The sequence below is a fragment of the Acartia tonsa genome, chromosome 4 (assembly GCF_053477335.1).
Source record: "Acartia tonsa isolate MP-2025a chromosome 4, ASM5347733v1, whole genome shotgun sequence".
In the NCBI taxonomy this organism is placed as follows: Eukaryota; Metazoa; Arthropoda; class Copepoda; order Calanoida; family Acartiidae; genus Acartia; species Acartia tonsa.
Window position 1 is genome coordinate 51,653,417 of NC_137263.1, and position 23,977 is coordinate 51,677,393.

The window sequence follows — 23,977 nt, forward strand, 5'->3', positions numbered from 1 at the left end:
TGAAAGGAAAAGGACAGGTAAATGTCAGATGAATAAAGAATTATCTTATCACATATGCAATCCTTTCTCCCGCCAAACTACCTAATGTAGTACATAAACACAGGGATCTAAAGGGATAAGACAATGGCCGATAAATTGGTGTACATCCCAACAAATAATATACAACATTACCCCTTCTATAGATTACAATAAGTGGTGAAATGTTTGGACACTCAACTTGATGAACAAACCATTTAAATTCAATAAAAGTCATCAAAGTTGTTGAGCAAATGAATAAGAAAACTGTATCATAAACTTTTAGGACTAGTTAAATAACCAGCCCAATGTCCCCTCCCTCCCTTACATAAACCAATTGTATCTGTATAAAAGCCAATAAAGCAGTGGGATTAAACAATTGAATAAATCTTTATTATATTTTTATTCAATTTCTGACTGTTATAATTTTATAATATGCCTTTACATGTGTTTAGTTTATAAATGGTATCCACCAGAAAGAGATGCAGAATTAAAAAGGATTTAAGAGGCAATTTCCCTCCATATAGCATGGGGGAGCAACTCAATACCTCCCTCCTAATTTCTTTAAAGTGCAGAGCTAGAGGGACAATGATCTATTTATTACACTAGTCCCCAAAGTTTTAGTTTTCTTATTCGTTGGTTTTACAACTTTGGGAACCTAGAAAGTAGTTTTGAATAAATTTTAAAGGGGGGGGGGGAGGTATTTTTAGGTCAAAAATTTTATTAATGGGATATTACTGATTTAGATTAGGCAAGCCAAATACAGGTGGTAGTTCCAATCCAAATATGGATTATGAGATGTGCTACACCCACCCCACTCCTCTATACACCCCCCCCCCCCTCCCTCACTCCCAGCACCCACCCCTCAATAACCCCACCCTCACTCCCAGCACCCACATTACTTGTAGGGTGTGTCATCGCTACTGCAAAATATGTTACATTAGATTATTTCGCCATTGTAAGCTCAATCTATCAGGAAGGGAGGGGACATTGGGCTGTTTATTGCACTAGTCCCTAAAGTTTTATATTAAGGTTTTTTTGTATTTGATTGGTTGGTTCATTTAGTTGAGTGTCTAAACGTTTCAACCAATAATTGTAATCTACAGAAGGGTTAATTTTGTGTAATACCATAATGGATGTACGTCAATTGATTGTCCATTGTCTTATCCCTTCAAGCCCCTGCATTTTATCCTTTTCTATTTGACCAATATCATTATGAAATTCCTCTTTGTCTATTCTATTTGCAATTCTGTCTTATTGCGAATATGAAGCATTCCGTGTAAAAAATAGTTGGAAGTGATAGTTCACCTACTTGTATTTAATGTATAATGCTAAGGGACATTGAGCTGTATATTACACTAGTCCCCAAAGTCTTATTATAACGTGTACTTCTTCGTTGGCTTACCAACCTTTGGGACTTTTATTTGATTGGTTGGACCATTTAGTTGAGTATCCAAACATTCCAACCTCTACATGTTATCTACATAAGGGGTAATTTTTGTAGCATCATTGGGGATGTACATAAATTTAACGGTCATTGTCTTATCCCTTTAGGTCCCTAATGTATCTGGTCTTCAATATACAGAAGGAACTACAAAATAATCTTATTTTGTGATTTTCAAAAAAAACATCATTTCTTCTATTTAAATCTCTGCTTTGAATTGAAACCCTGTTGTGTTCAAACCCAGCGGAGCTTTATTCAACCTAACCTATTTTTAAAGTAAGATAAGGGGGATTTAATAACTCTAATTCCAAGTGTCAATTATAAAAATATTAGATCTAATATATATCATGGATATTCTTAAAAGATTTTGAATTTGCATGTCAAGTTGCAACACCTTTCAGGGATCTTAATGGATAAGACAATGGCCGATAAATTGATGTACCAATCATGATAAACAAAATTACCCCTTTCTGTAGATTACAATAAAAGGTTGAAAAATCTGGACACTCATTTTAATCAACCAACTAACCAACTCAATAAAAGTCCCCAAACTTGTGTGCCAACGAATAAGAAAATGTTTTATAAAACTTTTGGGTCTAGTGCCATAAAAAGCCTAATGTCTCCTCTCTACCTGAACACTATTTCTTTTGAAAGCTGAAAGGCAAAATCATAAACTTAATAGGAGCCAAGGTTATGAGTATTTCTAAACAAAGGATTCTTAATTCTAATCCTAGAGACCTCTAGGGGCACTTAAGGTGGTGGAAAGAAGTAGCCCCCCCCCCCCCCCCACATTTAATTTTAGTTTTAAAAAGAAAAGAAAGACAAAAGTCTCTTGGGAGGGTGGTGGTATCCCACCACAAAATAGTTATAAACCTTCTCAGGACCTCTAAGAAGATTCACTGTAAAGGGGAACCACATAGGTTCAGCGGTTAGCAAAATCCTTCGGTACAGACAGACAGACACACACACACACAGAAAAAGATCCTTTTACTTTATTAGGATTTTTATTAGTCTTCAACCTTAGTTGTTTAGCCATTTAACATATTTAGATTAGATTGTGTTGGATTCTTTTTACTTCGCTTTTCTGGACGTTATAATCCTTGTTGAATTATAAAATGTATACCCTTCAAATAAGCTTTGTCACCTTAAGTGTAAATGCTATGAAGTCAACATACAAACTAGACCTGTTCATTATTTCATTGTCACCATAAGTGTAAATGCTATGAAGTCAACATACTAACTAGACCTGTTCATTATTTCAACTGAATGTTAAGACGTTTTCTCGTATTCATTCGAATCCGGTGGATAGGAACCGGTTCTCATCCATACGAAAAAACTATGTCTAGCATCGTATTATATCCAGCTTTCTACGAATTTAAAAATGTACAATCATAAGATTAAAACCAGTTTTTTTAGCCGGTGCCTTCGGCACCTCGGGGCTAAAAAAACTAGTTTTAATCTCATAATTGTACATTCTATATCCGCGGAAAGCCGTTTATAATACGATGCGAGAAATAACTATTATATCTTAATTGGTTATAAGGCAGAGATCTTAAGGGATAAGACAATGGCCGATAAATTAATGTTCATCCCCAACTTTGCTGACGAGGGATACACAAAATTACCCCTTTTGTAGATTAATATTAGTGGTTGAAACGTTAAAACACTTAAATTAATGAATCAACCAATCAAAATTCAATAAAAGCCTCCAAAGTTGTTAAGCCAACTAAAAAGAAAACATTATTATAAAACTTTAGGGACTAGTGTAATAAACAGCCCGATGTCCCCTCCCACCCTGCCTCATATCAAACCCCAAAGAAACAAAATTTGTACTAAATTCCTATATTTTGAGCAGGTCTATTACATACATACATACACAGTAAATTTAAGTGTATAACACAAATCAAACCTTTCTTTCTCCTCGTAATAAAATGATGAAAAATGGGGTCTGTCAAACTGTAAAGTCTTTTTACTGCTCAACATTACGGTGCCATAAAATGCCTTGTTTGAAATACTTTTAAACAGAGGGTTGCAATTACAGATGTGAGTTCTAGACAGGGATCTAAGGGATAAGACAATGGTCGATAAATTGATGTTCATCCCCAATGATGATATACAAATATTCCTCTTCCCTAGATTAAATTATTGCTTTAAACGTTAGTACACGAAACTTAATGAATCAACCAATCAAAATTAAATAAAAGTCTCCAAAGTTGTTAAACCAACAAATAATGAAACGATATTAAAAACTTTGGGGACTAGTGTAATAAACAGCCAATTGTCCCCTTTCTTCCTGATTCTAGAAAAGTTAAGTGACACAGTATAATGGGTTGGCTACTGGGCTTTATTTGCGACATAAATTTAAAATGCACCAAATCATATCAAATATAATAATGGCTTTGCCTTTAACAAACAGCTTTTTTTTTCCTTTGAGGTACAATTTTCAAAGTTTAAACAATATCAAAATGTATTGGTCTTATTTAGCATGACCGACAGACCGACGGACGGACTAACGGACGGACAGACAACGTGAATTATAGAGCAGATTAAATATTACTTCTAATCTATTAAAATCAAAAAAAATCCTAAACTATCCCAATCATGAAACATACAAAGTATTCTTAAAAATGATAAATCTACTTGTCAGCGGCTTTGAAGATCTTTAGCTTCAAAAACTGAATATCAAAATAAATCACAAAATATACATATGTATCTAAAGAAAGAACCAAATCCGGCCGCCCTTTGCTTATTCTTACATTTACATTTTATAAATATTTTAATATTAATCGAATTTAAAAACAATGCTCCACATCCCTGCACTGCGCATATCTGTAATGTTATTACCAGTGCTTTGATAAGACAATGGCTGGTAAATTGATGTACACTCCCAATGATGATACACAAAAAAACCATACTATAAATTTCAATTATTGGTTGAAATGGTTTAACGCCCAATCTAATAAACCATCCAGTCAAAATTCAAAATCAGTCCTCAAAGTTGTTAAGCCAACGAATAAGAAATAACTTTTGGGACTAGTGTAATAAACAGTCTAATGTCCCCTCCCTCCCTGAATGATATAACAATATTTTGGATACCTGAAACTTTAAAATGTTCCACGGAATCTACAATTACAAAATCTCATTCTTAAATATTTAATAGGGTTTCGCCGGATATCCGGTTGGGCCGCATATCCGGCCAGATACCGGATATTTAAACATTCAGAATACCGGATATCCGGCTGATTTCTAATGCAAGATATCCGGTAATTTGCCAGATATCAAGCGTTGGCCAGATATCTGGCATTAGAAATTAGCCGGATATCCGGTATCCGGCTAAAAAAAATCCGGCCCAACTCTAATATTTAATATAAACACCCATAATGTGTTTCAATTACATTTCATATTAAATTTCATAAATAATAATCAAAATTGTTGGGATTTTTTTTAAATATCATTTTATCAGGGATCTAAAGGGATAAGACGATGACTGATAAATTGATATACATCCCCAATAAGGACACACAAAATTTCTCCTTTATTGAATTAGTGGTTGAAACGTCTTAACGTCTTGAACCAAACAATTAAAATTCACTAAAGTCCCCAAAGTTGTAAAGCCAACAATAAAGAAAAGGTTTGGGGGATAGTGTAATAAACGGTCCAATGTCCCCTCCATCCCTGGCATTTTAAAAATGAATTCATTTTTAATATTTTAATTTTTGTTTAGAATGGAGATCAAATTTACGTTGGTGCTGTTGGGTCCTGGTACTGGCAAGGTAAGCAATCAACCAAATTGTATAATAGATGGTTTTCCGAGGCTATTAAAATGAATAATTAAAATTTGTTAGCCTATAGGGGCCTAATACATTTTTAAGATTTTTTATTATTACTTTTTCTCACAAAAGTAACCTAGAAAAATAAACATGGATAAAAAAAAGTTAAAGCAAAAAAAGGCTTATGTCATATAGTGATATTAAGGTTTAAAAATTCAATTATAAATGCAAAGTAAAATTTTGGGGCAGTAATACCCCCCCAAAATAATCTAATGTTGCATAATAAGATTTTTACCCTCTATTTTGAAAGTAAACCTCTTGATTTTCCTATTCTTTTTCGCAGCTGACTAACATTATATTAGGCACTGAAAAAATCACACACACACACACACACATTTATTTGAACTGAGCGATTAAAAAAAGAATCGTGGCTCATAAATACTGAGCAAAACCATATTTAAAACTCACATCACATATGTCCAAGGTTACTTCAAGTAAGCAACCAGGAATCTCAAGGAATAAGACAATAACCGATAAATTTATGTACATCTCAAATGATGATACATAAAAATACCACTTTTGTAGATTACAATTAGTGGTTGAAACGTTTGGACATTGAACTAATGAAACAACCAATCAAAATTCAATAATAGTTAATTAGATTGTTAAGCCAACGAATAAGACATTGGGGACTAGTGTAATAAACTGCCCAATGTCTCCTCAGTACCTGGCAAGCAACAGTTTTTTTATATACGTAGCATCTCTATAATAATCCGCTTTCCTGCAGATAATTAAAATAAATCTACAGATTATGGTGTAATGCGATAGAATAGATATTGAGATGCCAGTATACACTGTAATTGACCAATGGTAAAATTTATGCTGGCATCTCATTGGTTATTCCATCGTTTGACGTCATAATCTGTGGAGGGACTTTAATCATCTTCCGCTTCTCTCACTGACTTACTGATTGATTTTTTTCAAATATTCTCCTTTCGGTGGAGACAGAATAAATTCATTCTTTGGAACTCTTTCCTAGAGGCTAGGGGTATATTAACTACCTAGTCCTAGCTTAATTGTCTGAAGCTTAAGATTTCAATAACTTCTGTACCGATTGAGTTCTCCTCTCAAGAGAAGTTTTGCATCTATGATCGTTTTCTGTCATGTTAATATTAATTTGTTTCCTTTCTTAATAAAACTTTTGCATATTGAATGTATTTGGAAATTATAATTTTGTATGCAAAACGTGAATTTCTTGTTAAGTTACGTCTGAAAAATATTGGTTATAAAAAAATTGTTTCGCCCACGTAGAATTTAGACGTACTTTCACCTCTGCTACATTTTCAATTCATCAGAACCCAGAAATCTAAAGGGATAAGACAATAACCTGTAAATTTCCAATGGTGAAACACAAAATTACCCCTTCTGTAGATTAAGATTAGTTGTTGAAACGTTTGAACACTCAACTTAATGAATCAGCCAATCAAAATGCAAAAAGAGTCCCCAAAGCTGCTAAGCCAATAAAAAAGAAAACCATAAAATAAAACTTTGGGGACTAGTGTAAGAAAAAGCCCATTGTCCCCATTCTCTCTCTCTCTCTCTCTCTCTCATCTCTCTCTCTCTCTCTCTCTCTCTCTCTCTCTCTCTCTCTCTCTCTCTCTCTCTCTCTCTCATCTCTCTCTCTCTCATCTCTCTCTCTCTCTCTCTCTCTCTCTCTCTCTCTCTCTGTCTCTCTCTCTCTCTCTCTCTCTCTGTCTCTCTCTCTCTCTCTCTCTGTCTCTCTCTCTCTCTCTCTCTGTCTCTCTCTCTCTCTCCTCTCTCTCTCTCTCTCTCTCTCTCTCTGTCTCTCTTTCTCTCTCTCTATCTCTCTGCCTTCCTTTTCATTAATAATACCTAAGATTTATGATCTGCGATGATCTGCGGAAATGAATGTACACCTAAAATTGAACCACACCCTCCTCTAAATATTTCCTACCCCCCCCCCCCCCCTCCTTCTTCTTTATCCCCTTAGGCTAGTTTTCTCTAATAATTCTACAAATTTACAAAACCCAATAACTAAATTTCTTCAATGGATATAGAATATACGTGGATATTATGACAGGGGAAAGATTGTTGCTAACATGGTCATCACTTATTGGTCAGTTTGTTCATCCAGTACGACGGTAGTGGGTGATTGGGTAAAAGTAGTGGGTGGGAGGTATCGTTATTTTAGCCAGCTGTAAGTTTCACTTTATTAGAGTACGTGATAATCTGGTGTAAGATCCAAGTAGTAATAAATCCATTATTTCTTCCAACTTTCCAATCTTTACAGTTTTGTATTTTTTGTCGCTCCTACTCTATAACATGGATATGTTCGTATGTCCGGCTGTAAAACTATGAGTTGTCGACAATTACATAAAATGTACACAAGTTGACTTTTCCTTTAAAATTGGTTTGTGAAAAATTTCTAACTGAATGGTTTTTCTTTTCATGTTAATTATTGGATTTTAAAATTCAACGAGAAAAATTATATGACAAAAATTTAATGTTTAGTACTTAATAATCCTTATAATAAATTAACAGGATGTGCATAATAAAGTGTGTCTGTACCAAAGGATCTCGCTAACCGCTGAACCGATATGGTTCTCCTTTACATGGTAGCTTCTTATAGGTCCTGGGACCACCCTCCTAAGAGAAATCAGCTTAGAAAAAAACACACTCCCAAAGTTTTTTTTCTTTACTCCATTAAGGGCCACTAGAGGCCTCTAGTATACTTAAAAGCTATAACAGTAAGAAGTCAGTTATTTTTCATTAGACACATTGCTATTGCTTCGCTACATATGGATATAACTGTCCTGCTTTTCCAATATTTGCCAATAATATAGCAAGCTTCAATTTTGAAGAAGCTAGATGTTGGTGGTTGTAAATTTTATTTGCAATAGTTTTTGCTGGGATTTTCAGGGAGGGGGGGGGGACATTGGACTGTTAATTACACTGGTCGCCAAAGTTTAACAATAACATTTTCTAATTCGTTGTCTCAGCAACTTTGCGGACTTTTTGAGGAATTTTAAATTTTGATTGGTTGGTTCATTACGTTGAGTGTCCAAACGGTTCAACCACAAATTCTAATCTACAGAAGTGGTATTTTTTATCAACATATAGGATGTACATCAATTTATCGGCCATTGTCTCATCCCTTTAGATCCCTGGGTATTTTGCTACATGCAAATTTTACAAGTTTTTTGCTCTCTCGTGTTTTAGAAACAGGAATGTTGCTGTGTACAAAAAGCTCATTACAAGTTTGTGTTCTAGTACTTTGTGTTATTAAATAAATTATATTTTAAGAAGGGGTATACAGTTTTAAATACTTTATATAAGTCAATCTTCAATAATGTTCAATAATATGGAAGAAAATTAAAAAAATTATAACTGAAAAAAGTAATAAATAAGAAGGGGTTCTTTTTATAAAGAAAACTCTCTTTTCTAAGGTCTATTTATTGTTATTTCTAATTTTTATTTAAGCCTTCCGATTATAACGTAGGATTAATAACCAAAAGTAAATGGGATTTTGCAATCTTTAGTTATAGACATCTTTTTAACGAAATTTGATAAAACATTCTTGTTTATTTTATTATTTTGTGGACACTCCGAACAAAATTCTAGATGGACGTTTATGGAAATGATTTTCCAATAAAACTGTAGAGATAATGTTTAATGCCTACTTCCTTTAGCCATTGATAAACAAATAAGTGGTATTTGCTCACCATTTTTACAAAGCTTCTACTTCAATTTTAAAGATATATTTGGTTTTTGTTTAAAACACTTTAACAGTAAACAAGAACAAATAAGTTCAGACTCTTATAATATGGGGACAATATAATTTGTCATTCTTGATTTGTAAGTTAATGAGTATTTTGTACGTTTATTGTATAAAAAATTAAAAGTCTAATTTAGAAGCTTCACTATCAAAATTGTAGAAACTGAAACAATTATTTATGTATGGAGCAACTCATCGAGTGAATATTTATTCATTCACCTACTGTGTTATGGTATACATAATTATACATATGAACTATACGTTCAATCTTATACATGAAAGTAGTATGATGTGTTTCTGTAACAGATCTATAGTATAGATGTATATACAAACCACTACCTACCTTCCTTTTTTCAAAGGCCTCTTTCGTCTGCTTCTAAATTATTTTCTGCTACTTGGCTGTGTTAATATAAGCGACACAATTGGTTGATTTTTAATGACCCAATAGAAAGGTTGCACAAGGTGGTTGCGATTGGGAGATTCAGTTAATCAACTCTTTCTCCCTCTAGTGTTTTACTCTAATGTTAGTTTCGGTTCGACTTAAACAGGATATTATTTTATGAATTTAGATCAACTGAATTAAATAATTATTTTGCCGTTGTGTATTTTAGCTCATAGAAAACACGTTGCAGTGATGATACTTTGGTTGAATGTATATCCCACCAAATATTTACGTTGCTTTAGTTGTATCCGCCCATAATTAAATTAACATTCATCCAAATTTCACATTGCACCTGGATTAAAGGGAGTGTGCAGACATAGAAGCAAATTTCAATATTGCAGGATTAAAGGTGGTGTGCAGACATAGAAGCAAATTTTATATTGCTATTGTACTAAAGGTAGTGTGCAGACATAGAAGCAAATTTTATATTGTTTCTGTACTAAAGGGAGTGTGCAGACACAGAAGTAAATTTTGTTTTGCAACTGTACTAAAGGTAGTGTGCAGACATAGAAGCAAATTTCAATATTGCAGGATTAAAGGGAGTGCGCAGACATAGAAGCAAATTTAAATATTGCAGGATTAAACGGAGTGTGCAGACATAGAAGCAAATTTTATATTGCTACTGTACTAAAGGGAGTGTGCAGACAGAGAAGCAAATTTAATATTACACTTCGATTAAAGGGGAGGGGGGAGATGAAGACATAAAAGCAGAATAAAGTAAGTGTAAGGATTTTCTCAAGTTTTAGGAACATTTAATGAATATGAAATTATATTCCCGTATGGCTTCGAAAAAGATTAATATTCCCTGGATTATAACCGGTTCTACGCCATTCTGAAAAATCATGTATCGTATACTTGCATCACACTCTCTTTCAAACCCATTATCAAATTAATCCTTTCTTTAATAAAAATCTGAACACAAAAGCAGTTTCAGTTGAAAATGAGCACTTAGCAAAATTATGATGACGTAAAATTTCATCAAATAATAAAAAAACACCTGGGTTTCGTTTCAAGTGTATTATGCGATTTTTGCGTTTTTAAAAAGATATTTTTTCTTAAAAATCCATTGTTTTATTATAAAAATATAAAAAAATTATAGACGTTATTATACTAGCTTTTAAATGAATTCTATTTTAAAACAATTTTCGATAATTCTTTATTTAGAAAATGAAATATCGACATATTTTTTCAAATTTATTCATCATTTTTACATAAACAAAAATATTAGTAAATGTATTGTATAGTTCACATGAACTCACATAATTTTGTAGTTAATGAGGTGCTAGAATCATATTTATGAACTCTATAGACCCAAATTTTACTTTATAATCCAAGTTTCCCCTTTTTTCTCTCAGGAATAAAGAAACAATAAATTAGATAAATGAATATTTAAATTCAATATTGTATTTTAAAAACTTTTCTCGTATTCATTCGAATCCGGTGGATAGGAACCGGTTCTCATCCATACGAAAAAACTATGTCTAGCATCGTATTATATTCAGCTTTATACGAATATAAAAATGTACAATCATAAGATTAAAATAATTGTACATTCTATATCCGCGGAAAGCCGTTTATAATACGATGAAAGAAATAACTATTCCAGTATGGCTTCCAAACCAATTATATCCGCAGGATTAGAACCGATTCTCAGATATACTGAAAAATCATTTATAGCATTATATTACAGACAATTTTCCACAAAATTAAAATGAAAATCATAAAATTAAAACCAGTTTTGTGAGCCCAAACCTTCGGTCCCTCTGGGCTTACAAACTAGTTTTAATCTTCATTTAAATATCAGCGGAAAGCTGTCTATGCTAAATGCGAAAAATAACTATTCTAGTTTCCTTTATTTCCCTCTTTATTGGACTTATTAATAAATAATTTTGTCTGATGCAAATGATCCCTTAAACAACTTCACCTTCTTATTTGTGCTTTGAAAGGCAACTTTATATTAAACTGTGTTTATACATTTCTCGGGGGTTGCCTCAGTAGGTGGGCATTAAGCTGCTATGAATATTAAAAAATAAGATTAGAATAACAGGGTTTTATTAGTATATAGGACAGCGAAAAGTGTCATTTGTGACGTCATAAAAATACGTCTAAAAAGGAAGGATGAGAATAGAAGTGGGAAAGTAAACCCCTAAAAAAGAGATGGATTTTTATGACGTCAAACATGACATGATTAAAAAATGAATGATAGTCAGATCTAATATTAATGATTGAGAAATTGATTTTGATCTTAAAAATAGATTTCTGTGTAATTTGAATGCATTTACTTTTTGAGACGGTCTGTGTGGAGCTTTAACTCTGCACATAAGAAGAAGGGATCTAAAGGGATAAGACAATGGCCGATATATGAATATACATCCCCTATGATGATACACAAAATTACCCCTTTTGAAGCGTTAAATAAGTGGCTGAAACGTTTGAACACTGAACTTGTTAAACAGACCAATCACAGTTCACTAAAGTCCCCCAAGTTGTTAAGCCAACTAAAAATAAAACTTTATTATAAAACTTTGGGGACTAGCGTAATAAACAACCCATTTTCCCCTCCCTATCTCTCTGGCTAACAGTAACATCAAAAGAAAAAAAGAATGTGAAGAATTGCAGAGACCCCCATTCCCCCTTTTCAAACTTAAGACAAATATTTTTACTTTACATTTCTAGGAATTTGATTTTTAACTATTTCTACACAGAGTTATGAGAACTAGGGGAATATGTTTTTTTGAAGCGAAGCTTCTTTTTTGTTAAAGTCTTTTCTGTACGTCTGTTAGACTTTTTGCAGTATTAGGCCTGAAAGAACCATCTGAATTTCATGAAATTTAACCTAATTGTTTATTGTGTAATTCGATCAAATAATTTAGCAAGCCTATATGAGTAGTAAAAGTAAAACTTCTGTAAGGCATATAAGACCTACACTTATGTGGATGTTATCATCCTCGTTTTTTCTTAAACTTGATGCAAAATTTCACAGAAGACAATATTGGTATATTTTTTGCTAGTTCAAATATGCAGATTTCTAGTGTAAGGGACGTGCATAGGTATAGACAGGGGGGGGGGGCGGAATTACAAGTGCAAAATAAATCCTTTCTAGATACTTGTATGTCTTTCTTTTTAAAATGCAATGATATTTTTATCTACAAGACTCCTTTCGGAAGAGTTATTTTTTTATATATGGACGATTTCTCACGGGCGGTTGGTGGTACCCTCCCCCAAAATAGTTATAAACCTTTCCAGGACCTATTAAAACCTAAACTGTAAAGCAGAACCATTTCGGTTCAGTGGTTAGCGAACTTCTTTGGTACAAAGAGACACACACACACTCAAATCTAATTGTCCTATATGAAGTTCATTTCAGATTCATATCCTTTACAATTTAAAAAAATAAAATAAATAATGAAATTGAAATATTTTTACAATCATTACTAACTCTTGTTGTTTTCTTTACTTTAAAGTGAAAGCTTGAAAATCTGCCAAAAACTTGAAGTTCAAATGAAATTTGTCTGACTTTTTCTTGCTTCAAAATAACAACATAATTAAGCGGCCGCTATTTTATTTATGTTTCATTAATTTTAAGTTTAAGTTTACCTTGCTTTTTCAAAAATTTAATTAGTATTAAAAATATAAAAAGTTCCCATACGTATACTTTAGAATACTTTTTAATATCGAAGCTTTTCTATAATTAGGGTCGGTCCGTCCGTCCGTAACGGTTAGCTCTTTTTGTTAATTTAGACATGTTAAAATTGTCCTGTCAATTTCAAACTTTGCATGATGATATCTATAACAGTTAGATATGATTCAGAAAGCGTAGCAACTCTATAATCGTAACCGTAATGTCCGTACATCCAGTAAAAATATGCTGATTTTTTACCTCTTTGACAAAAAAATTTAATGTGATATAATTATCCTGTTCATCTGATTTTTTTAAATTACTGATTAAAATAATGTTATAAGCGAAGCATCTCTGTAATAAACTCCTAAAAATGTAAGTATGTCTTAAAACAGTATCCTCTATTTAAGCAGTTTTGAAAGAGATTTACTCAAAAATTTGTTGAAATATTTTGCTTATTCAGTTCTTACACAAGTAATTAATGTTCGTTTTCCTACCGTTTACGAGATTCGCTTTTTTGGATGTTGTCATCCTTGTTTTTACAGTATCTACAAAAAAATAGAAAATAGAAAACTAATAAAAAGTAAAATTAAACCCCTTTTTAGGCCAAGTATATTCTATAAGCCTAAACGAGTCACCGCGAACAGGAAAAAAGAAAGGTATTTTAAGAGATGAGGAATTCAGAACAGATTTGTATTATTTCATTGTATATATGTTATTTCTTTATGAAAATATGAGTTTCAAGGCCGCTGCAAAGGTTCATTAAAGAACAATAGGCCCTCTATGTAAGATATTTAGGTGGAAATTTAACTTTAACAATTATTTTAAAAATTGCTAATAAGTGTAAAAATTTTTTACAATTTATTTTTGATCAGGTGTTACAATTTTGCTTTATGTACATTTGCTTATTTTTTGCAGGGAGAGATTCAGCTTAATAAAGATTATTTCGTTCCAGGAATCTAAAGGGATAAGACTATGGGCGATAAATTGATGTACATCCTCAATGATGATATACAAAATTACCCCTGCTGTAGATTACAATATGTGATTAAAACGTTGGGAAATCAAATAAATGAACCAACCAATCAAAATTCAACGAAAGTTGTTAGGCCAACTATTAAAACTTTATTTTAAAATTTTGGGGCTATGCCCAATGCCCCCCCCCCCCCCCTCCTTGATTTTTGTTTAAACTATTAAGGGGGCATTGACAATTGGTACTCCAATGTACCAGGGCCGTGGGAGGGGACAATGGGCTGTTTATTACACTAGTTCTCAAAGTTTTATAATAACGTTTCTTATTAGGCTGTTTATTACACTAGTCCCAAATGTATTATAATGACGAATTCTCCTTCTTTGGCTATACAACTTTGGGAACTTAAATTTGATTGGTTGGTTCGTGATGTTAATTGTTCAAACGTTTCAACCACTAATTGTAATCTATAGAAGGGGTAATTTTGTGTAACATCATTGGGGATGTATATTCATTTATGGGCCATTGTCTCATCCCTTTAGATCCCTGAAAATGTAATGTCAGTAAAATTTTTCGTTTCGATGTCTTAAATATTTTTTGGCCCTGAAAATTAAGATAAAATTTTTTTCCACGGAGAGTCCTTTTAAGCTGCTGGTAGATCTAAAATATACAATGAAGATCACGAATGAAAAAGTCATTCTGCAATCAAAATTTGGTCATGCCCACCAAAATATTTTCATATTTACAAATTTTCTTTGTATTTTTTGGCGGATTTTTTTTATATTTTCAAACAAAAAAAACAGCAATTTAGACATTTTAATGCAAATTGATTCAATTTAATTTTTTCGCCTAATATTAATACTCGATAAAATTTTTTATAAGAAGCGCAGTAATAACAATTTGAAATAAATTAAAATTAGGTTAGTACTCTAATAAGAAAGTAAAAGAATGTTTGTCTGTCTCTTTGTAACGAAGGATCTCGCTAACCGCTGACCTGATATGGTTCTCCTTTACAGGTTAGCTTAACACAAAAAAAAACAACATTTTTTTTAGTTTTACTTTTTAAATCTAAATTTAAAAAATTGGGTTATTGACTTCAACTCCCCTTTCATGAAGTGTCTCTAGTGGTAGATAAAGCATAAAGTTTAAAACAATTAAGACAACTTTCTTCACTTACACAGGCATAATGACGTACGGACGGACATATCTAATAAGTTATAGAGTAGCTGCGCTCCTCGTCACATGAACTGTACAACCGTGGGAACAAAACTAACTAGAGAATGTAAAAAAAAGACGCCTGTGTTTTGATTTGCAACTTAATATAATTTATTACATATTGGATGTACAGGTTGGTGTCAGGAAGGAAGGGACAATGGGCTATTTATTAAATTAGTCCCCAAAGTTTTTTATAACGTTTTCTTATTCGTTGGCTTTTCCACTTTAAGGATCTTTGATGAATTTTGATTGGTTGATTCATTAAGTTGAGTGTCTAAACTTTTTAACCAAAATTGTAATTTACATAAGAAAAGTTATCATTGGGGTGTACATCAATTTATCGGACATCCCTATAGATACCTGGGTTGGTGTAGCATCCCATTTGTTGCAAGTGGGTCACATATTGAATCCCCACCCCTTCCTTTTTTTGTTACAACTTATCTAAATCCCCTATTTAAAGCTCTAAACCCAGGGATCTAAAGGGATAAGACAATGGCAGATAAATTGATGTTAATCCCAATTAATAAAATACCAAATTACCCCTTCTGTAGATTATAAATGTAGTTGAAACCCTTGGACACCCAACTTAATGAACCAACCAATCAAAATTCAATAAAAGTCTCAAAATTTGTTAAGATAACGAAAACGAAAACGTTAGTATACAACTTTGGGGACTAGTGTATAAACAGCCCATTTTTCCCTCCATCACTGGCATCCAGCATCTGAAATAGGCGTTTGTTTTTATGGGAGGAGGTGGTCCACTCGAGAAGAAAGGGATTTCTCCAGAGAATCTTTGATACTTGGCATGCAAATGTCCTGTTGTAAAATTTAATGAACAACTTTGGGTTAACAGTTTTTTTTTCTTAAAACTATCAGCGTGAATAAAAGTTTTATACGATCTATTTCAAATATAAGCTCTGTAACCGAAATCTTTCTTTTTTTTATCTTAATTAAAAGACTGATATTTTATATATATGTGTATTTTATTTTTGTAACTTTTTAGCCTTTTTCATCGCACATTGTATATAAAATGTTATAAAGTAATTTTTTTAATTCCAGATTTTTTATGGAATATTTTTGCTTTAATTTGTAAAAATGCCTTTATTAAGTGGATATATTTAATATTAAAAATAACCTGCTTTTGACGAGGATAATTACCTTAAGAAGTTGCTAAAAGTTTTTTTTGAAGGGCGTCCAGTAATTGTTTTATGAGCATTTAAAACAATTTATCTATAAACATGGACGTCCAAGCTTTTTTTGAAGGGGTAATTGAGGGAATTTTAAATGTTTGAGGGGGTAATCTAATCTATTTTTTTTTAAGGATTAAAATTGAGGGTTTTAAGGTTTGAGGGGAGAAAACAACCCTTTATCCCACCCCCTTGGAAATCTATGGTAATTCATTTGCAAAAATAGTAGATGTCTGATTGTTCAGCAATAAATTTAATATATTATTTTAATGTTTAGGCCAAGTATTTTCTATGAACCTGGACATGCGCAGCACCAAGAAGACCCAGGAAGGAGATCCGCAGGATGATGACAGCTACCTGGGATACTCGGTGGCCACCGGGGAGTTCAATGGAGATGGGGACAAGATGGACGTGGCTGTGGGTATGCCCAGAGGTGCCAACCTAACTGGAAAGGTAACGTTTTTTTTTAAATTCGAAGCCTCCAGTCATATTCTTATATTTTTATTTAGTTTTTGTATAGTTTACCCATGAATATTTATTAAAAATAGGTGCTTTTCCTCAAATTGCTTGTTAAGCACTAATTACCTCCCTTCCTTATCTTATAGATTGAGAAAGGAGGAGGTTTTTTATATGCCTAGCCCCTTTGGGAGACCCTATCGCTGTTGGGCTACCCATTACCCAATATAACTTAACCTTACCTGAAGTAACAAACAAATAAAAAATAAAAAAAGGGATAAGGCATTATTACGATTTTTAATCTATTTAATTTTGTAAAACTCAAAGGCATTGTTGTAATATTTAGACCCTTTGCGGCCCAAATTAGAATTCAATTAAAAATTTAGTTTAGAAAATGTGTAGAATGTTAAAAGCATGCCTTGTGCTGTAGCAAAGCTTCTCTTTAAGTATTACGTGTTAGGGAGTGAGAGGACATTGGGCTGTTTATTACACTAGTCCTCAAAGTTTTATAATAGTGTTTTCTTATTTGTTGGCACAACAACTTATGGGACTTTTATTGAATTTTGATTGAGTGGTTCATTAAGTTCAGTGTCCAAAAGTTTCAACCACTAATTGCAATCTACAGATGGGGTACTTTGTGTATCATCAATGGAGATGTACATCAATTTATTGGCCATTGTCTTATCCCTTTAGGTCCCTGCACTTACAGACTTTTTTGTTTTTATGAATCCCAATTAATTTAACAGCTTTGGAAGTATTGGATTTTTTCGTTCTCGTTCAATTAATTCCCGTAGTGTAACAAATTAAAAAAGTAGGTACAGAAGGTTTTAAAAAATTTAAGGACACAATTACAATTCATTTTTTAAGTTATACTAAAAATTTTGCAGGGAGGGGACAATGCTCGTTAAAATGATCACAGCACGTCTTTCTCCCCTACACTCAAAGGTGCCAAATGCTTTTGGGGGAACATCCTCTATCGTCTAGTGTCTCATTCCCTAATCCTTGCTGAAAAAAAAGGATGACGACATTCTTAAAAACGAAGCTTTGAAACGGTAGGACAAACGAACAGTAACACTTGTAGAGTGTTAGAACTGAATAAGTATAGAATATTAATGCATAAGTCTAAATAAAATTGTAAGTAAATTTGAAGGAATCAGCATGCAAAGTTTGAAATCAGTAGGACAATTCTAACCTGTTTAAACCAACGTAAAAGAGCTAACTGTCCCGGACGTACGGACGGACCGACCCTAGTTATAGAAAAGCTTCGTTTTTGAAAAGTCCCGATTCTCATCTTTTATCAAAGTTATGATCTTTACCTTTCCCATCTTGAAACATTTTTCAAGTACCTTCACGAATATGAGGAAAAAACGGTAATGACAACATCCATAAAAACGAAGCTCTAAAATCAGAAGGTAGGACAAACGAACAATAACTCTTGTAAAGTGTCCTGATTTAATAAGCAGAACATTAATTTCTAAGACTTAATGAAATTGTACGTAAATTTGTTGCAAAATTGCATAAATAAAGGATACAGTAAAAAGACATACTCTTATTTGATTTGATTATGTTATAGAGTTATAAATTGTACCTAACTGTTATAGGAATCATCATGCAAAGTTTGAAATTGATAGGACAATTCTAACATGTCTCAATTAACGAAAAGAGCTAACCGTAACGGACTGACCGGCCCTAATTATAGAAACGCTTTGATTTTAAAAATACCAAATATCTTTAAATGACCATGAGTTTTTTCTTTTGTTGTAGTTTAACTGATCGATTAGCTTCGCTTTCTCCTTTTCTTAAGAAATATGGTTTTAGTGTAGATTTGTTACGAACATTTTTATTTCTTTTTTCCATGGATTAAAAGGGATAAGAGTCGATAAATTGATTTACATCCACAATGGTGATACACAAAATTACCCCTTATGTAGATTACAATTAAGGGTTGAAACGTTTGAACACTCAACTTTATGAATCAACCAATTAGAATTCACTAAACACCCCAAAAACGAATAAGAAAACGTTATTATAAACTTTGGGTACTAGTGTAATAAACAGCCCATCGTCCCCTCTTTCTTTGCTTTTCTTTTGCAAACTGCATCCGTCAGTTGGCAAAGCAGCCGTTGCAAAGAAGTCAAGAAGTCGAGCAGAATATGACAAACACTTTATCCGCAGTCGCATAGATTTTTATTTATCCGAAGCTAAACTCAATTTTCCGCAGCCAAGCCGCGGCTTGCACAATATTTAAAAATCATGTTTCTGTAGACAGGCGTGCAAAAGCTATGGATAAGGATATAACGACTAGAGAAATTTTCGCATGTAAAGGTGATTTTATTGAGACGAATTGTATCAAAAGTCCTCATCTTATTATGTGTTTGAAATTGCACGATGAATATTTGCAAAATAAGAAAAATAATACATAGTAGAAATTTCGAGAATAGTCCCTTTCGTAACATCGCCCCATAAGTGGCGATTCGTCGTATTTTTAAAATGGCTTTTTATAGGTTATTTTATGTTAAGTTAGGTTATATTGGGTTAGGTAATTGCCCCACAGGGTTAGATAATTGGCCCTGAAGGGTTAGAGCCCCCCGCAGGGGCTAGAAATAGGAGAAAAGCTACTGTGAAAAACACGAAGAAGCGCCCCATAAGGTGCGATGTTACGAAAGGGACTATACACGAAATTTCACTTCTTGCTGGCGAAAACTTTGGAGTCTAAATAGTTTTCTTTGCTTGCAATATTCCCGTCCTTTCTTGAGGAAGAAGACAAAAGATTGGACAATGCTAGTTTGGACCAACCAATCAAGTTATAAATAAAGTACCCAGCCAGCCAACAATAATTTACAGTCCATGGTCCCCTCCCTCCCTGCACGGTTAAACCACTGAAATTCCATGTGTAGAACAACAGAGATCTAAAGGGATAAGACAATGTCCGATAGATTGGTACTTCACCTTTGATGATACACAAAATAACAATAAGTGGTTGAAACGTTTGGACACTCAACCCAATGAACGAACCAATCTAAAGTCATTAAAGTCCCCAAAGTTGTCAGCCAACGAATAGGTAAACTTTATTTTAAAACTTTGGGAACTAGTGCAATAAATAGCCCATTGCCCCCCCCCCCCTCCCCATCCCTGGTAGAACCCCCTGTAGAGATTATAATGGCGCGGTTAAAGCAATTTCAATTGAATATTTAGTTAATTGCGGCTTTTAGCTGATATACGAGGACGGGTCACGAAATGTTCGCGTATACCTGTTAATTTGTGGTGCTGGTATTATATCGTCACAATAATAAGGCTATCAAAGTATTACTTCAATTGATAACTACTTTACGCCCCTTAGAAGCCTCTAGAGGCACTAGGAGGTGGATTGATTCAAATAACCAAAAAATTTTGAGGGGGAGGGTTGGGGGTTTCTAAGGTCGATTTCTCTTGGTAGGGTGGTGATACCCTCCTCCAAAAATAGTTTTAATCCTTTCCAGGACCAATGATAATCTAGCTTGTAAAGGAGAACCATATCGGTTCTTTGGTTAGCAAGATCCTTCGGGATAGACAGATACACAGGCAAACAGACAGAGATCATGTTATTTTTAATAAGGATAAAAGGAGATTAATTATTAATTCTGTATTACAATCAGTAACATGCACAGGGTTTTGCCAGGGGAGTTGGAGAAGCTCATCCGAAAATTTGTGAGGTTAAAAGGAATTGTAATACAATACAAAAATGATAAACTTATCATTTCGATATTTGGTTGATATAAACATTTTAAATAATCAAAATCAATGAAAAGATTTGATGTCAAAAAAAGCTTTTAAGTTCAACTGGGAATAATATCAAACTGTTACTGATGAAAAAAGTTTCACTTTCTAATATGGCTCCGAATTCGATGAAATTCTGCTGGATCAAAACCGATTCTTAGCCATACTGAAAAAACGTGTATCTTATCGATCCATGGGAAAAATGTCTATAATATGATGCGGTAAATAAATAATATAATTCTGCTTTAAAAAATAAACACGTCTGCGTATTGAATCCGCTTTTTGGCCAATGCAAGGATGTATGTACATTTTACAGAACAATGAAAGTCAAATAAAACATAACCCTGAAAATTATTTTCTTTTTTTACTATCCTATTATATAAAGTATTCAGGTTTTTTTTGTCTGAAGCCTAAGATTTGTTTAACTACTGAACCGATTGAGTTGTTCATTTCATTAAAGCTTCATATAGGTCTCTGGGTAGTTTTAGGCTATTTATTTCCTTTATCTAAGTTTAGTTTTAGGCTATTTTCTTACTTTCCTTACTCCTTCGAATACATAGCTCCTAGCCTCTTAGATGATAGTATATAACGCAGCCACTAGTGTTAAAATATGATAACATTCAACTTTTATAATGAATACACTCAAATAAGATATACACAAAACTTGACATGAACAATTATTTACTAGCAATAACAAACAATTTAGCTAAAAAAAATAACACCGTTTCGTAAAACATTAATACAGCAATGGTTCCTACGACAAACGCAGGAGTTCCAAATGTCGGTGTGGACAAAGGTCGGAGTGGACACTTAACCTAACCTAACCTATTTTAGACCATCTTATAGGTTTTTTAGATTCCTAACCCCTGCGGGGGGCTTATTTGTTCATTCATATCTTAACCTAACCTATCTGTATAGAAATACTTCATAAAATTAATATTTTAACACTCCTGCGTTTGTCCATTCCGGCGTTTGTCCTGGTTGTGGTCAATCCATAAATATCCAGCATTTTTGGTGTAAAATATGATGATAGTTATTTATCGCATTGTATTTATAGACAGCTTTCCGCAGATATTAAAATTAAAATTATAAGATTAAAACCAGTTTTGTCGACACCTCGGGGCTAACAAAATTGGTATCAATTTCATGATTATTTCATATTTCTGGAAAATCGTCTTTAATACGATGCTATACATTATTTTTCAGTATGGCTGAGAACCGATTCTAATCCAGAGGATATCAATCGGTTTCGAGGCCATACTGGAAAGTTTATTAAATGTCCTTTATTTATTTGTTGGACGAACGGTCTTGCGAGCTTACATAGTTTGTAAAGAATCTACGCTGCAAATAATAAAATATGCAAAGTTGTTGAATAAAGCGCGTAGGGTCTTAGAATAAAGAATAGAAAAGGATTTTTGGCCTGGTCTATGAATAAATATTAGAATGAATATGGACTTCACATTTTTTAATACATTTTTAAATGAAAATAAAAACACTAAACAAACGAATGACAAATACTAGGCTTCTTGAAAAGGGTATCCATTGTCGAGATTTTAAAATAGATTGAAAATAGGGAGAGGATATTTTTTCATAATTAAGTGTTACCTCGGGTAATGTTAGGTTAAATTTGGTACATAGTTGAGCTTTGCAGTGTTAGGGCCTACAACAGGGGCCTTATTTTTATTAATTTATTTAAATAATGAGGGAATATTTATGTGCTCGCTAAGCACTTTGACAGAAAGCACTTAATTTTGTATTTTATCTTTATCTCTAGTGCCTTAACAAATAAGCGATTATCGTCTGAAAGAAACCCAGAGGTCTAAAGGTATAAGACAAATTGATGTACATCTCCAATGATGATACACAAAATTACCCCTTCTTTAGATTAGAATTACTGTTTAAAACTTAATAAACCAACCAATCAAAATCCAATAAAAGTCCCCAAAATTGTTAAGCTAACGAATTAGATAGCGTCATTATAAAGCTTTGGGGACTAGTGTAATAAAAAGCACAACGTCCCCTCCCTCCCTGCTTAAACCACTTTTTCAGATGGAAGGAAAAGTAAAAGCTTTTTAATTTTAGGTTGTTTTGTATGATTCAAACCTGGTGAACCTGAACAACCTGACTGGTACCCAGATAGGAGCTTACTTTGGGTACTCTCTGGCTACTGCTGATCTCAATGGTGATGGTCTTCATGATTTGGTCATCGGTAAGATATTAGTTTTTGTTTTCATTTTATGTTTTTTTTAACGTTACCTAAAAAGCTAAAAGTTCTTTACAGAGGGTAAGGAAAAAAAGGTGCCTGCCTGTCCAAAAGCAGGCTTAAGATCTCGGAAACTGCTATTCCGAATGTAATTGTACTTTTCAGGGAAGCTTTATTAATGTCTTTGGGTAATTTTAGTCTATTTTCCTGATCTCCTTTAAGCCTAGTGGCGAAGCAACTATATAACATATTTCTTTCACGCATTGTATAGGAGTTTTTCTTGTTAAAAAATCATTATATTTTCACTAATGAGTAAGTATAAGAATAAATAATAAATAGAATTATAATTAATAAATTTTAAATCGTCATATTCTTACAAAAAGTAGTAGTAGCTTTTAAAACCAATTCTGATTTAATCTGTTAATTTCCATTTATATTAAATGTTCTTGATTGCTTAGTAATTAAAATTTAACAAAGCCATATGTATATAGCGCAAATATAGTAGTAAACTACAGCAACATACAAAATTAAATTTTATAATAATCAAGATGCGGACGGACTCATAATGTACTTAGAATAGCTCTGCTAATATAAATAACATATTTTACGTCTTTATGTAGAAAAAAGATCCTTTTATTGGTGCTACATATATTGGCTTTTATTTGGCCTGTGCTAACTTTATATATATCTCAAATATGGAGTCAACATCCAAATTAGGAATTAATTCGGATTCACTTTTGCCCCGGGCTAATAAATTTGTTTCAAATTTGTTTGGATAATGAAACCGTTGCCAGCTATTTGGTTTAGTAAATGGAGTAATTAATGGATTTTAATTCTAATTTTAATGAAATTTTTGTAAATTTAATCCTTCGTTAAATGCTTTTTTTGGGTATAAGACAAAGTTTCTACTAAAAATGTTTAATGACTTTAAAATAATAGCTCAATCAGTTACCCGGTACAATCGTGAATTCATTACAGCTGGTTATCAAAAAGTAAAATATATCTTTTTAAATAATGGAAATAAAAGTTTGTCAACGCTGGTGTCAAGACAACTGTTAGATATAGAATACGTGGATATTATGAAGACTTCTCGCATACCCTGAT

At 32.9% G+C, this 23,977-nt stretch overlaps 1 protein-coding gene across 4 annotated transcripts in view; it reads left to right on the top strand.

The window, feature by feature from the left end:
* The window catches only part of LOC145317675 (integrin alpha-V-like), a 68,709-nt gene that overhangs the window by 12,247 nt on the left and 32,485 nt on the right, over window positions 1-23,977 (top strand). For 2 of the 4 annotated variants that reach the window (XM_080158835.1, XM_080158837.1), the window contains exons 6-9: window positions 5,184-5,232; window positions 13,692-13,745; window positions 16,736-16,911; window positions 22,753-22,879. In XM_080158835.1, coding sequence (XP_080014961.1) covers window positions 5,184-5,232; window positions 13,692-13,745; window positions 16,736-16,911; window positions 22,753-22,879 — 406 coding nt within the window. The remainder of the gene's footprint in view (window positions 1-5,183; window positions 5,233-13,691; window positions 13,746-16,735; window positions 16,912-22,752; window positions 22,880-23,977) is intronic. The other 2 variants (XM_080158839.1, XM_080158838.1) reach the window with 1 other exon arrangement.